At 41.5% G+C, this 15,597-nt stretch overlaps 1 protein-coding gene across 5 annotated transcripts in view; it reads right to left on the reverse strand.

Moving 5' to 3' along the window:
- Positions 1 to 2,158: 2,158 nt before the first annotated feature.
- The window catches only part of GRHL2 (grainyhead like transcription factor 2), a 67,499-nt gene continuing 54,060 nt past the window's right edge, over positions 2,159 to 15,597 (reverse strand). For 4 of the 5 annotated variants that reach the window (XM_027692543.1, XM_027692544.1, XM_027692546.1 and 1 more), the window contains 3 exons: positions 13,493 to 13,578; positions 7,864 to 7,928; positions 6,503 to 6,617 (listed from right to left, as the gene is read on the reverse strand). In XM_027692543.1, coding sequence (XP_027548344.1) covers positions 6,503 to 6,617; positions 7,864 to 7,928; positions 13,493 to 13,578 — 266 coding nt within the window. Of the gene's footprint in view, positions 6,618 to 7,863; positions 7,929 to 13,492; positions 13,579 to 15,597 lie in introns of all 5 variants that reach the window. The other variant, XM_027692542.1, reaches the window with a different exon arrangement.

Raw genomic sequence — 15,597 nt, forward strand, 5'->3', positions numbered from 1 at the left:
AGCAGCTGGGCACAGAGTAGGGTAGCACGGAGTGGATTACAAAAGCAAAGGAAGGACAGCATAAGGCTGAAAGCTCTGGTCCTCTGGAGCTGGAAAGACCAGCTTAGCTAACTGACAGCAACTTTCCCTGCCACAGATAAATCCCTCTCCAGGTTTAGGGTGGGTTTTTTTACCCTAAGGACTAGCACACCATCAGGGGGGCAGGATGTGGCAAGGGAGCACGGGCTGGTAGAGTGGTAGCTGTGGTTAGTTGCTCTGAGATGTGGCTCATGAGGTAGCAGCAGAGCTTGTCCCAGCAGGGACTCCTGCCAGCCTCAGACAGGCTCTGGAGGGGGCTGGCTCATGTGCATGCTCCTTAAACTCCACAAACTTTTACCTAGGCTAAATTTGGAGCTGGGATTAGCACCAGAGTGCTAAAAGTAGTTTAAATCCCACGGGAAGGTAACAGAAACCAGTGCCTATTTCCTCTTGAGATTAAAAAAAAGCCTATTTGTGGAACTGCACATTAATACAAGCTTGAGACAGGCTGGAGCCTGGAAGGAGCATCAGTTACAGTGTCCAGGTACCTCTGTGCTCAGTGCAACTTCAAACCAGCTTTATTGCATGAACTTCCAGTGTGCCAAACTCCCTGTGATATACGTTCTCCTCGGTCTCCTATTAGGGCCCTAATACAATTTAGTATAAAAAGGCTGGGGTGTATGGAGGTATTTATTTGCTCAGGGATGCTAAAATCCTCCACTTTACCACCTTTGCTGGCCTGTGCATCTCACTGTGCAAAGCCCAAGGCTTCTGTCCCAGGACACAGCCTGACTCCTGGTCATGGCCACCACCAGGCACTGGAGCATGTTGCACCCCCACAGTCTGGGACTGGACCTCCGAGTGCCTTAGGGAGGAGAGAATCTGAGACCCTGTGTCTCATCAGCTTGTTAGCCCTGGATCTGGCCTCATCTGGGAAATAGCATGCTCCACAAACTATTACTGTTTTTGGCAGCTTGAATTGAGCCAAGAGATAGGGAAGGTGCGAAAAACAGCTTTGCTGCTGCAGTGAGTCCCCTAAAGTTTCAATCAGGAGATAGAGGAGGGGTGTTTTGCTCCCCACTCCTAGGAGAGGGTCAGTTCTTCTTAAAGACCTTGTGAGTCACCTTGCTAAACCCTGGCTCAGCCATGCCAGAAACAGTCAGGCTTTTGAGCATGCAGTGGGTGCAGCATTTCCCGTCAGCTGACACTCCTCCATGGCCTCACAGATGCAGTACTGCCAACCACTCAGCTTCAAAGCATTCACGTTTTAAGAGCCACTCAGTAAAATTACTTCCTATAAAACATATTTAAACATCTACCACAGGCATTGTCCAGGAAACATGATTACCCTAAAGAGCCCCATGGGAGCTGGTCCTGGCTCACTCTAAGCCATACAGAGCACTGAACTCCTCCACCCCACTGTAAGACAGGGCTGCCCTGCTACTGCCTAGGGAGCTTTCCTTTGCTGAGGCAAATGCTTTCCCAAGCAATGTCCCACTTACTTAGATGTTCTCACCTCCTGGATTCTTGTTTAAAAAGCCAAAGTCAACTGGTGAAGAATAAAATGGTTGATGAAAATGTTTTACTGCAAGATGCATAGCCAGGTATGCTTCAGTGCTTTCGGCACCCAGGGCACAGCAGGAGCAGATGCAGGTAAGGAACTCATTCCAGGTGCCTTGGAGCCACAAAGATGATAGTACCAGTGCTTCCAGCCAGGTTCCCAGGACAGTCCAAGTCGTCACAGAATCGTGGACCCCAACAGTTGGGGTTGGAAGGGGCCTCTGTAGTTCATCTGATCCAACCCCTCTGCTCAAGCAGGGTAAGTGAGGGTTTGTTGTCCAGGACCATGTCAAGGCAGCTTTTAAATATCTCCAGGGATAGAGACTCCACAACCTCTCTGGGCAACCTATTCAAGTGCTTGGCTACACTCACAGTAAAAAAACTGCTTCCTGACTTCAGAGGGAACCTCCTGTGCTTCAGTCAGTGTTCATTGCCTCTGGTCCTGTCACTGGGCACCACTGAGAAGAGCCTGACTCCATCCTCTCTGCACTTCACTTCAGGTATTTGGACATACTGATACTATCTCTCCTGAACAGATGTAGTAACACACACCACAGCAACAGAAATATTATCTCATACATAGGAATATTTATTTTTTCCTTCTTAAAAATGTACAAAAAATAAAATAACTGTATTTACAGTTTATCAAACCCCTCTCCCAGTTGCAACACTATTAAGTTACATGAGCTATATTCTTAATATAAAAGCACACTATTTATACATAAAGTTTCCTTGTTTGCCAGTAAGACGGCTTGTCACAATCTTTGGCACAAACATTCTTGTTTGTATCTTGTCTCAACAGGAAATGGAAGAGCATATAAACATTTAATAAGCTTTACATTTTAAAAGTCATAAGATACTCCTTTCCAGTTCCATTTCAATCAATATACAGCATCTCTGACAGCTAGAGAGTTTAGATTTTACTAATTGTTTGAATTAATTTACAACATTTAAACAATTCATAGAATGAAAGAGGAATATATATAGGAAAGATATTTGATCTCTGAATTCCATTGACCAAAAACTTCATGAGAGGACACAGAGGAAGAAAACATTCTTTTCTTCATAGTTTACATTCAGTGGTAAAAATCCTCCAAAATGTCTTCTGAGGATATCACTGTACATCCACAAAGCTTCATTGAAAGGATGCACTTTATTTTGGGGGTATCAGCACCTGACTGTGAGAAAGAACTAAAATTTGAGAATTTTAATGGGGTTTCATAATAAAACATCAAATGGACGGAAAAAGTACCAAGTCTGTAGCAGGAACCAAAATTTTAACTTAGAAGACTGTTCTCCTTTCATACATCTCTATCAGATCTTTCAAAGCACAACATCTACAGACACTGCACTACTCTAACTCTTCACAGGGAAAATGCTCTGAGCAACAAGCCACACTTAAGCTGCACTAGTTAAGATGCAAGACTGCTGCCTTGAAGAAGGAAAGGAAATGAGAATTTTGTTCCTTTAAATAAACAACCACAGCAGTGCCACAAAGAGACAACAGGAGGTAAGGCAGATATTCCTGTCCCCCACTGAACAGTAGCCAAATTTTACTTCCATTTAAGGCATAATACTTGGAAGATCCAGCAATAATCAATATTTTTCATTGTTTAATGAAAGCAACATGTATATTTTAACAATATACATGCAAGCACTATGTACTCCTCAAGACATTTGAATCAAGCAGGGCACAAAGCAGGCCACTGCTCCAGAAGTTTGCAGTACTTGTACTGTCCCTTTCCCATCACTCTGACAGGATGATTTAGACCAACAAGGTGAACTCTGAGAACTTGTAGCTTGCCACAACCAGCATCCAAGGTTCAGTGCTCCTCCAGCAGCTGATGCTGAAGGGGTGTAGGTTGATATACTCTTTGTAATGTCTTAGTGCTTGTGATGCACCTGCATCTAGAGCAGAGAAACAAAGCCCTTGGACCGTGGCAGATAAAGCTGAGATCATCCTTACCTAGCTCTAGTCATTGTTTTAAAATAATCTTACCACCTATCTACTTGTCTTCCTCAATGCTACTGACTTCATTGAGACTGTAAGGAGGAAGTAAAGGCAGGAGTATTAGTTTTCTACTATCAGGAATTCACACACTTCAAGACATATTTAGAACAGCTTTCAGTTAATCTTGGAAGCAACTTTCCTTCTCTGGACAGTGGCTCACTGAAAGCTCCTAAAATGGCAATGGAAAGACAGTTCCTTAAGCCCTAGTATTTCTGGACATTGAGCTTCTCACTGATCCTACGCTGCTCCTTGGTGCAGGATGCTGCAGCACCCAACAGATCCCAGCTCATCTCCACTCAGGTGTACGACAAGAATGTCCCATTAACCTGAGTGCTGATGCTGGCAGGACAGCCTGTCCTTCTCTGCGAACCCTAAATTCTTACTGTCTGTTCTTAATGCAGCACATGCCAACCTGGGCCAGCCCCAGGCATCACAGGCATTCCCTGTAAGAGAGCTTGGACAGCGGGTTTGTTGGGAGCAGAACCAGGACCCAATTCCTGCATACATTTACTCCTATGCTTCACCTGCAGCTTCTTCCCAGACGTCATTACCAATTGAGAGATCCCAGCTAACATCCTGAGGATTCCAAACACCAAGAGAGAAACACAAGAACTAACAGCATTGCTCACCAGTCCTATGTGCTGGACCCAGTTTCTAATGCCACCTGTCAAAACTGTCCTCTTTTTTTCCTGAGGAAAAAAGTATCTGGGGTAAGTCAGCATAGGTTTTTTTATCTCGGTCTGAGCCAAGTAGAAACACACTGAACCATCATAAATCCCCTGTATTCCCAGGATGTCTGCTCTTGAGCAGAGTAGCAAGAGCATCTTTGCTGGAGTGCATTTTTATAAAAAGTTAAGGAAATTCCTAAGAAACTCTGCATCAGAAGGCAAAAGAGTGCATGACCAAAAAAAAGAGCAGGAGGAAGACAGAACACACACTTCGCTTTACAGACATATGTGGATTCAGGGTATGTTAGCCCTGACACTAATGGCCTGAACCTTTTATAGTTTCTTGTCCCACAGGAACTTTGACGTGCACTTAACATTTCTGTTGGAAGTAGAGACTTTAATGGGATTCTATTGCTAATAAAGCTAAGAAAGTGTGCAATAGCTTGCAGGAATATGCATGCAAAAACTTGGCCAAATCAGACCAGTCAGCTATCCCAGCTGCTTTCCTTGAATAACAAATAGCTCCACACAGCTCAAAACACTAGAGAATGAGCCCTGTTAAACTAGGCAGCATTTCTTTATTCCACTAACCACCTAATAAAAAAAGGTTGTGTGACTGAAGGAAAAAAGGTTTCAGAAGGAAAAAAAATAAACTCTAAAGGCTGCATGTAAGAAAGGACCCACACTTCTGTCTGTCACACAGGACTCATGAACAGTGCATAGAGAATAAAATGCAGCTGAAACTCACAGGACTATATCCTGAGTGAGGAGCTCCCTACAATAGCCAGAGGAGCTGGAAAGGAGAGAGAGAGGTACTGTGTTTGGATGCGCTAGGGACATTCAGGCCTTGAACCCCTTTCCTTGTGATCCTAGCCTGCACAATTTTATTTCTTCACAGAATTCATGAGACAGGGTGGAATTTGATGGGATAACCATGTAGTTCAACTTGGGTTCGGATCCAGCCCTTGTGAGAGAGACCTATCTCCACGCCTCAGTTGTGGGATACTCGGTCTCCACTGGCAAAATTATTCCAGTTTTGATAAAAGTATTTACATCAAGCCCAGGTTTATACCTCACCCAACTGTCTTAGGAATCAAAACATAATCATTAAATGGAGATACAAGAGCAAGTACCCTTAAAAGGAAGAGTTTGAAGTCCTGTTTCTTACAGTCTAGAGGAATGCTTTAATGAGCAGGTTGCTGCAGAAAGCACCTTTCCCACCACAGGCTTGAGAAAAGGCCACTTTGGGAGCCTTCCTTCTGTACCTCTAGGCACACCAGGCAGCAGACATGTGATGTCTCTTGGATTCGGTGACAGCTGGATGGGAGACTCAGGTATCTACAGCTGGGACTTGGGCACCTAAGGTGGGCTCCGTTGTGCCACAGAATTCAAGATGCTGTAGCACGGTTTGCTCTAATATTTCAATATATAACTGTGTGAGCAAGGATAGAGCATATGAGTGCAGATTAAGTTATCAGCTTCTCAGTACACACCCTTAACAGATTGCAGCAATTTAATCCTCTAGGAAAGATTCTGTTAAACCCTAAACCCAATACATACAAAAACATAGTGGCAGTAAATGTGCCCACATACAGTAGTTAAAATATATTATTGCATATTATAAACATTATATACAAGGTTAAAATGGTTTCTTTACCATTTAATTACAAGTGACATTTGTAGCTGAATGCTTTACTTACAAGTCCTCATTGCTACATGCTGAGAACTACCAGAGGTATTTGGCAAGACTATACACTATATAGAGATACAGATCAGTCTGAGCAAGTGAACTGTCAGCCACTTTCCCCATCTTTAGCACTGCAACAGCTTTGTAGCGCTGATGGAGACAACTATTGGTTAAAGTAATTTATACCAGATGTCTGGAACTAGACCAGCATGATTCTTTAACATGTTTTAGAATGAGCTTATCCACACTAAAGTATGGATTAAAATGCTGTGTTTCACATTTGCAGTGGGTCATCTGGTTACAAATCTGGGGACTGGTAACTGCTTGTACACTAGAGAGTGGGGAACAATAAATAAGGGACCAGGTTAATGTGAGTGGCCTTGTGCTTGACAAACCCAAGTCTATATGCAGTGGGTGCACATGTGCAGACTGGACAGTATTTTAAAAGCAGTTTTGTAACAGTTTCTCTGATCAACGTCTGTCAAGTTCCTGGGAAATCTTCTGCTTTCCAAGAAGGATGAAATGCTGTGGTTCCTTACAAAAAGGCTCTGCCTGAGGCTAGATCTCTGTCAGTGTGATCTTGAAGCCTTCAACCATGCTCTCCATGTGCAGGATGAACGTGTCCTCGTTGGAGTAGTGCTCAATAATGTTGTCATCCATGTTTACCAGGATACTGGTGACAAAGGCAAAAATCAATGTTTTTATGTACTGGAACACTGGAAGGGAAAGCCATGCACTCTGCCACATATGCTCAATTCTCTACAACACATAAACGGACTCCAGCACATGCCAGTACAGGGTCACTAGTGGGAATCATCATCAAGATCTGCCCCATAGTCCCTTACAGTCTTTGGATTAGAGGCTGCTCCTTGCTAAAGCAGCTGAAGTAAAAGTGCCAGTGCTGAGATGCTAACACATTTAAGTTGCCTACAAGATGAGCTGCAGTTCAGATCCCTGGCAGACCAAGCTAGCTGGTGCTTCCCATGCCTGGTGTTAGCTCCCCCAGGGAGTGCTACTCCATGCTACTCCTCAGATATGCCACTTGAGCTGCTGCACCTCTGTGTGTGAGAGCTGCTAACACAGGGAAGTAGCGTAATTTGTGCTTTGCACACAGCTCATAGACCTAGAACTCAGTTTGGATGTGAGAGTTGACAACAACTATTAGAAGTGTATATGAGAGTTTTCCTCACTCTTTAACTAAAGTGTTTCTTCTAACAATAATCTGGAAATGGTATTAGAAAGAAGCAAACCATGAGAAATTTCACCTGTCATCTCAAAATCTAAGGAAATTCCCAGGCACAACAATGCCCTAAGCTAGAGTTACAGCTCTGTAGTGAAAATAAATGATTGGTTTAAAATTATATCACTACAATATTGTGGTTAAATAGAACTGAAAAATAAAGTTAAAGTGGAGAGATTTAGATTTATGGCAAGGAGCAGTGGCCTAGCTATTTTAAAAGCCCAGCTGTGATATTCATGTCTAAATTTACTCAGCTGAAACCCCTGCAGCAAACACTGTCTGCCTGTCTTTCAGATTTGGACAGTGGCCTACTTCTTTGTAACACTGCAGGGAAATTCCACACTGCACTCACAAGCAAAGACAGTATCTCCCACACTGGCCCTCCATGATGTTATTAAGCATATTGTGTACAAAACAGACTTTATCCAGGTATCTTTTCCAAACACAAACTCTTTCTTCACAGTAAGTTTATGAATACTAGTCAGACATAGACTGGAGATCCATGTTTCCTCCTCTGCAATCCCCTACTGTCTCCATGGACATGAAGATTTCAAGCACATGGGCACATCTACTCAAAGTGTTTATACTGCCCAGCATCATGAGGCTCCAAGCATAACTGGGATCTCTGAGTACTCCTACAGGATCCTGCAATAGACCCTTATTTAGTTAACTAACTTACCCCTTTTTGCTCTTCTTATAAAGTTTTGCAATCTTTTCAACTGGCAGCCCATATTTCTCAGAGATCTGAAATAAAAAAAAAATAAACGAAATATCATTAAAGACTAATGAGAAATATAAAAATATCACACCTTTTGTAAGGCATTAAAACAAAATCTCTGCAAACTTTAGGAGGATAGCTATGCAGAAAAGTCACTCACAACCATACCATGGTTGCATTTAAGGATGACTTGGGGAGGAATAATCCTGAACAGCCTGATCAAAACCCACAATTGTTTCCATCCAGAAACTTGAAGACCATAGTTTTTATAGGGTGTGAATCATCAAAACTGCCCCAGCATCTCCAACTGCTCTGCTAAAGAAGTCAACGCTCCTTCCAGATTCAGATTTTACAAGAGGATTTCAATCTGATATTTCTGTTGTTTCTTAATCTGATTTTCTGGGATCATGGAAGCAAAGGCTTCTTCCACCAGGCAGAAGGTACACATATGACAACTCAGCAAGAGCTGATGGACTGATGGATCAACAAAAACGTGCATTTCTATTTCTCAAAGATATTTCAAGGTTTGTTAAGCTAACAGGACTCTTCATGGCGGTACTTTTCTCTGAATATTATCTTCAACGTACTCTTTATTGTGGAAGGGTTACCAACATGCTACACAAGTGACTAAGAAGCTTCTGTATTGTTGGGGAGATGACTCAATCTAGTTACTAGAGTGGCAAAATGAGAATGTTTTGTCTCACAAAACATCATCTGAGTGTACAGATAACAACAAGATGAGATGTTGTAGAGAAGTGTGTTAACGAGAAAAAAGGCCTTGTAAAATAAACCTCTTGCCAGCTACCCAAATGATAAAGCAGAAAATACAGGAAAACTTTAGAAGGGAGAACTACTTAGCTGACAAATTACCAATGCCAACAAGTACTTCACTGCAATGGTTTGGCATTGCTTTGCAGCAACGTATTAGTAACTTTTTCGGATGTCCATTCTTCAGTGAGTCTGTGGTGTGCTCATGAAGAGGGTGTGCCTGAGCTCTCCACCTGAGCCACGTTTCCTTTCCAAATTATGACTCTTCTTTGAGGGAACAGGTCTCACAGCTCACACTTTAGACATGGATTGTCCCAAAAGGCAAAATAATTACAGAAAAATTATTTTTTTGTCAGTGATTAATGTTTTGTGGTACTTTACTGCCAAGCAAAGTAAGTTTCCAGCTCTTCCTAGGTGAAATGAAATTGCAGCTAAATAGCTGACTACTCATCTTTTGCATTAGAGAACTGAAATGCACAATTAAAAATCCATTTAAAGACTGCCAAACATCAGTCACTGTAAAATCCTTTCTTTGTGTTTGCATTCAGACTTACATTGAGAAAACGTGTTATTTTCAAGAAGTAAATTAAAGAAATTATCATGAAGTAGAAAATGGAAAGCAAGCAATGCATAAACTCAGTACCGAGGAAAGAATCAAACAGCCACAGGTTGAGCCCCAGGCACAGCTTCCTTCCAGAGAGCCAAGATTCTCTGAGAGAGAGAATTAATTAGCCTGTACTTGCCTACATCACCTATAATTGTATAACTGTCATCTAATCCAAGATACAATTTTGTGCTTAAAAAGTATAACATAACTCCAAGATTCTGAAGAACCAATAAAACTTCTTTTACTGCAAAACACTCTTCTCTGACGGTGTTAGCGTACATCTGTGGCTAACAGGAAGGGAGTAACTGATAAGGTACACTAGACCCATCCACTCCCTAAGCTTTCCACCTAGCAGAGAACAAAATTCAAACTAAATTTGGGTGGTATTTGTTACTTCAGTTTTACTTGCACCAGCATGTTTCATTGCCCTTTTGGATATGGTGCTGGAGATACTGATTGTAGTCCTGGTTCCATGTTCTCACCTGCCTGAGGAGAGGCCTAATTCTGCAACAAGGCTGTGCAAGTTCCCATGCTGTACAGTCACATTGTCCCTGATGTGGGGAGTGGTCCACTTTGAACATGTATGAGAAGAAGAGCTTCACCCTACTTGTCTTATATCTCACACAAGCATCCCCACTATTGAACTACAAAACAAATCTTTTCCACTCTGAGCTCCACGTAGCGTATACAAAAGGCTCTGTGTAGCCTATGGAAAAGCTATGTAACCACATTACTCTTTCTTATCCTCTGGCTTTGCTTACCATGAATGGAATGATTTTGTTGTACCCATAAATTTAAGCTTTCATGTAAAGCAATAATAAAAATGGCTCAATTTCATTAGATTGTTGAAAAAATCCTCTGTAACAGGCATCAGAGAAAACCTGCCACCTGAAACTGCAGAAAATGTCACAACTGTGTGAACATGAGGAAACTATTTATCTTCCTTTCTGGATTGTTAACTCTGAAATCTAGTGATATTGTAAAGATCAGTACTTGAAGACACTTTTTACTGACTCCATGCAAATAAACAAGCAGGGCAAAACATTCCTGTGCCAAGGAGGTTTAATAGCAGCTAATATACAGCATTCTGCACATTCCAGCATAAATCTTCCCTAGGATATTTGGGATATCTAACACTTATGCATTCCAAATGTTGCTCAAAGCAGTTTGGGACTCTGGGACATCACTTCCTGCATAAACTATGAGAGGTTGGGCTGAGAGGTTGCCTGTTACACTGCCTATGACAGGTGTAGGATTTATATAACATGCAGGGATTAGTGAGCTTTGCGAAAGACTTCCAGCTGACTGAATAAGCGCATTTCTCAGGAACCCCTAAGGATTCGACCAATTATACCAAACAGCAAACTGTGAAAGCAAGGCTCAAAGTGGGGGTATGGGAGAGCCTCCTCCTTACGGATTCAGAAAACAAGACTCCAGCACAAATGTGCTAAATCCTGCTGCAGAATCCGAGAAAGCAGAGCCAGCATCTGCTAGGGTTTCTCACTTAACACCCTCTTCTCAGCGTGTTTGTTGCCAGTGAAGGAGAACACCACTACTGCCAACTTCCATACAAAACAGGATTTCTCACCTGACCCCAAGCAGGTTACATTAAATTTTAATGACATCTTTATTTGGACAAATATTTTTCCTTATCATGTCCATTTCCCATTTGCCAATCTTCTGAGCAGAGAATTCTTTCTTTCCCTGGGGATGCTCAAAGCAGTGTGACAGCCCTCAGACTGGAACTGAAATAGCTGTTTGGGTGTCCCTTTGGGCTGAGGTCCCTTGGCGTGGCAAGTTTGCACAGTCTGATTGCACAGTCCAGCGGAAACGCTCTCTGCTGGAGTCAGGAAGACAGAAAGGGCAACATCTGGGCTGGTCGAGGCATGTAGGAAAACCTGTTTGCCAACTTATTTCTATGAAAATAGAAATTTGAATGGAATATTGAAAATAGAAAATAGAATTGGTCTGGTCTGTTGCCCTACATTGGTTGGAATATCACATATATAGATATGTACCTAATAAACTTCTGTCTAAGCTACCTTTACTGAACTCATCTGTTAGTTTTTAATTATAGAAAAACTTTGGGACATTCTTGAATTTCCCAAATTTCTCTACCTTCTGCAATTTGAATAAATATGTGATTTTGCACAATGTAAGACTAAGGTACCTACTGAGATACCCAGAGTTATCCTGACTTTGGATCAGGCTGAAAGCAGGATTTAGAGCTGGTCAGTGATATTTTGTGATGGAAAATTGTTTCGCTATTTTCTGTTGATCAAGACTGACTAGAGAAAACCAAACATTTGCATCACTTCCTGAGATGTACTGTATTTCTGAAACCTGAGACCTCCAGATATTTGCCAAAAGAAAGAAATCTGAGAAGGAATCTAAGTGTTCATTTGGAATGGGGGTATATGTGAGAATAAAATAAACACAGCATCTGAGAAAACAGTATCATTAATAACAGAAAATTAGGAGAAAGCCACAGACCAGGAATAGTGACTAATGAAAAGAAAAAAAAACATAAAATCCATAAACAGAGAAGGAGGGTACGATTCAGGATCACTGGAGCTCTCATTCAGATCTGGCGCTCTGTAATGTCCAGAGGCTCAGTTTTTAAGTTCTTAGTACTAAGTTTAGAATTGAGCATTTAGGATGTGCACAATTACAAAATGACATGATTTGCTAAAATTACTGTAGAGAGAGTATCTAAGAATATGCAGATTGACAGCTTTCTGGCACTGGTTTATCCACAATATCCTACCAAAGAGAATTACAATTTTCTGCATGTGTTCCTTTCAGTGAACTGGGACACTTTACAACAGATTAGATTTCTCTGGTGCCAAAACACACCAGTTAGTCAGCAGCTGTGCTGAATGAGGTATGCAGAAACCTTTCCTGCTTCTGCACCAGCTTTGTTTTTGTTACACGGTGGCTGGAGAACAGGCATGGAGAAGCACAGACTACTGGAGATAAAATATTCATGCAAGCTTGAAAGGTTATAGAAGGATTATAACATACTTTTAACTTCCATACAGAGACAAGATGAAATCATGTTACAGCTTACCGTGAATCAGACTGCAGCCTCTTCAAGCAAAGCCTGGTTTTTGTTACACATGTGCTCTGCCTAACAACTGAGCTAACAAACAGTAATCACAAAAGCACAATTAGGACATCCTTAGCATGCTGCTGGCACTCCTCATAGATACCCTCATCTGAAAAGGTGCTTTAAACAACTTCACTAACCCACAAATCTTTTTCTGCCTTCTGCTACTGGCCAAATATTGACCAAATTACTCAATCTTTACTGCATTAGAAGTGTTCGGTACATGCAACAAGACACTGTGACAGTTTTAAGAGAGTATGAATATACACACTTCTAGCACTTGGCTGAGCTCTCTAGGGACACTTTCATCCATTCCCGTCTTCTCTCCTACACGTAAGCAAGGCTGGAAATCAACTCAGCATCCCACATGACAGTCTCAAATTAGTCTCCCCACCGAAGCAGTGAGACACATGGTTACTTAACTCTTCTCTCACCAAATTTCACATATCTACTAGCCATCAGCTCATATAAAAAGGATTAAATAGGGAAATAGCAACTCTAATGATGACAGCTTATGGGTAACAAGCAAATACTCAAGCCAAAGAAGCAGCAAAGAGGCAGGTAGTAGGCAGGTCACTCTGTCAGTGGGGGCTAAAGAAGGAATTTGAGACAAGGTATGAATGACAAGTCTGCATTGGTTCAGCACCTGACTCTTGCATGCTGGAAGAGCAATTGCACAAAAGACATGTGAAATTCACACAGAAAAGGTCCATCTTTGGACCTCTTCTTGAAAAGATGGCTGTGAACATACTGATGGGCGGTATGGGAAAAGATTCAACAGGCTCTGAGCCGCCAATTAAGAAAGAAGTATTTCAGAAAATGAAGCCTGCACCTCTCTGCTTCCCTGACACTGGTTAATTACTGCCATTCCTCAAGGCTCATGTCTCCAATAACCAGCTCTGTGACACTTTAATCCCAGCAACCTGATGACAACACTGAATTCAGAACATGCCAGCATTTAGAGATGTGCTCCAGAAAGGCTTTATGAAATGCTTTAAATGTACCTGAGAACATCTTTATGTTATGATTAATATCAGTAATACATGGAAAGCCTGAAGATTTTCTTGCCAAGAAAGACAAACAATGTGAGGACATCGGATACTTACAGCTTCCATTAGCCCCTTTACTGTGGGTGATTTCAGCATCAAAGCATCAAACACCTCATCTGTCTCCTTCCTCACATACAAAAGCACTGAAATAAAAAAAAAAAGTCAAACTTGGAGCAGGTTCAGTCAATTGCACAGATGAAACACCCCATGCTGAGCAGAAAAACAAATATTAATCCATGACAGATAGAATGAAGCACTGAAGGCAGTTTGCACTCAAAAAAAGATACTTTCAATATCATCAGTGATCTAAACATGAACAACACATCGTAGTTGCTTTGAGAACATAGTAACGAAAATTCAGCTATTTTAATATAATGCGAGGAATCTGTATCTTCCAGAATCTAAATCTCTATTTACAGCAAAAGGCTAAAAAGCACTTGGGCCCTGTCTCTCAGTCACAGGACAAAACACACAAGCTAGGTCTTCCTAAAAGCTGTCTCTTGGCTTGTACCTCTCCAGGCTTCATCTAAAAGTCTGGGAAAGGATATTCAAAAAAGGCAAGTCTGGTTTGTCTTAAGCTATGCCTTTGAAAACAAAATCAATGAAAAAGGAAAGAAATAGTTCTGTCTGACATGACCATGCAGATGACTACAAACGGCCTGACCAGTCTGAAAATAAACACTGGGAAAATGAATTCAAAGTCATTTGAGACTTTACAGAGGAGACATTCAAGAGCATCACTGGCAGGCAGGCATTTTCAGGTACCCAAATGCCATTTTTGTTCCTGTTCCTCCCTCAGATGTCCTGCCGGGTCTTAGTCATTCACAGGTGCCTTGCCCTCTCTAGCTCTTGTTTTTTCCTGACTAGTACAGGTAAAAGGAGGAAACTTGCTGCTACATGGCAAAAGCAAAGCAGACAGCTACAAAGTAAATAAGCATAAACACTAGAAAAGTGTTCTAGGCATAATCTCACATGACCAATAAGTAGAAGGATAAATAAGATGTGCTGCAATTTATTTTGGTTCCTAAATAAACTGCCTTCTCAAATAGCAGTGCTGTACAAGAGGTACAAACACATATGCAGTGTCAGATATTTTATGTCACAAATTGCAGTGGTAATCTTTTTTTTTTTTTTTTTGGTAGACACCTTTTGAAACTGCAAATTCTTGTAGTCCAAAAGATATCTTCACCAGGTAACTGAATAGATGACATGCATATGAACCAACAGAGATTTTTCATACAGAAGCAAGTGTTTTGAAGCTAATTGTCAGGTCAAGACTAGCAGGGTGGACTCAGGTCCATATCCAGAGAATTGCAGCTTCTTTGCCCAGGTTTTGAAATGATTGAAGAAAGACTTAAAATGGGGGCAGATCAGTGCCCTGTCTTGGTCTATAAACCAGAAATGCAGGACAACAATGCCTTTTTTGCATCTCCGATTCAGAAATACAAGCCACAAAACCGCTACCTGCATTCAAAGCCACATCCTTTTCACCTACATTTTAGCAACTCTTTGGGACCTGCCTGAAAACATCCTTTTAAAGGACTTAGAAGCTGAGATAACTTTGAGTCACAATCTAAATAACTGTCAGAATGTAAAAGAACAAAAAAAATCCACATGAGGAGCTAAATTTTACGGGGTCTGATATGTTTATTTGCATGAGCAAGCACTCACTCAAAGTGCTGATTTTACCAGTACTAACACTTATATTCATTTAGTAGTTGTTTCCTTGTGACTAGAAGACTGTCCTGTAATTCCTGGCTTTACAAACATCTGGACCTCTGTCAGCCTTAACAATTACAAACATATCTGAAAGGAGCAAAAAAAAAATCACTTGGTCCAAGGTTCAAGTTGGGGACATTTACACAATCCCAGTGCTGAGCTTTAAATCTCTCTGTTGCGCTTGGTGCGCCAGGCAACATTATGCTGAATGAAGGATCCATTACAAGGATAACGGGGAACTTGAATCACTATTATACACACAGAGAGCCAAGATTAGTAAACATATGGAGGTTTGTTGGTTTTTTCTTTCCCCTGACAGGTGTCAAAATCCTGGCTTTGATTCACTAGAGCACTTTTTCCTAAAAGACTTCCGGTGGCAGTGATGCCTTAGGAAGCCCCTGTCTCATCCCCAACCTTTCGCTCTGTTACTCTGGCCCATCTCA

Source organism: Neopelma chrysocephalum, unplaced genomic scaffold (assembly GCF_003984885.1).
Source record: "Neopelma chrysocephalum unplaced genomic scaffold, ASM398488v2 Primary Assembly neopelma1_86, whole genome shotgun sequence".
Classification (NCBI taxonomy): Eukaryota; Metazoa; Chordata; class Aves; order Passeriformes; family Pipridae; genus Neopelma; species Neopelma chrysocephalum.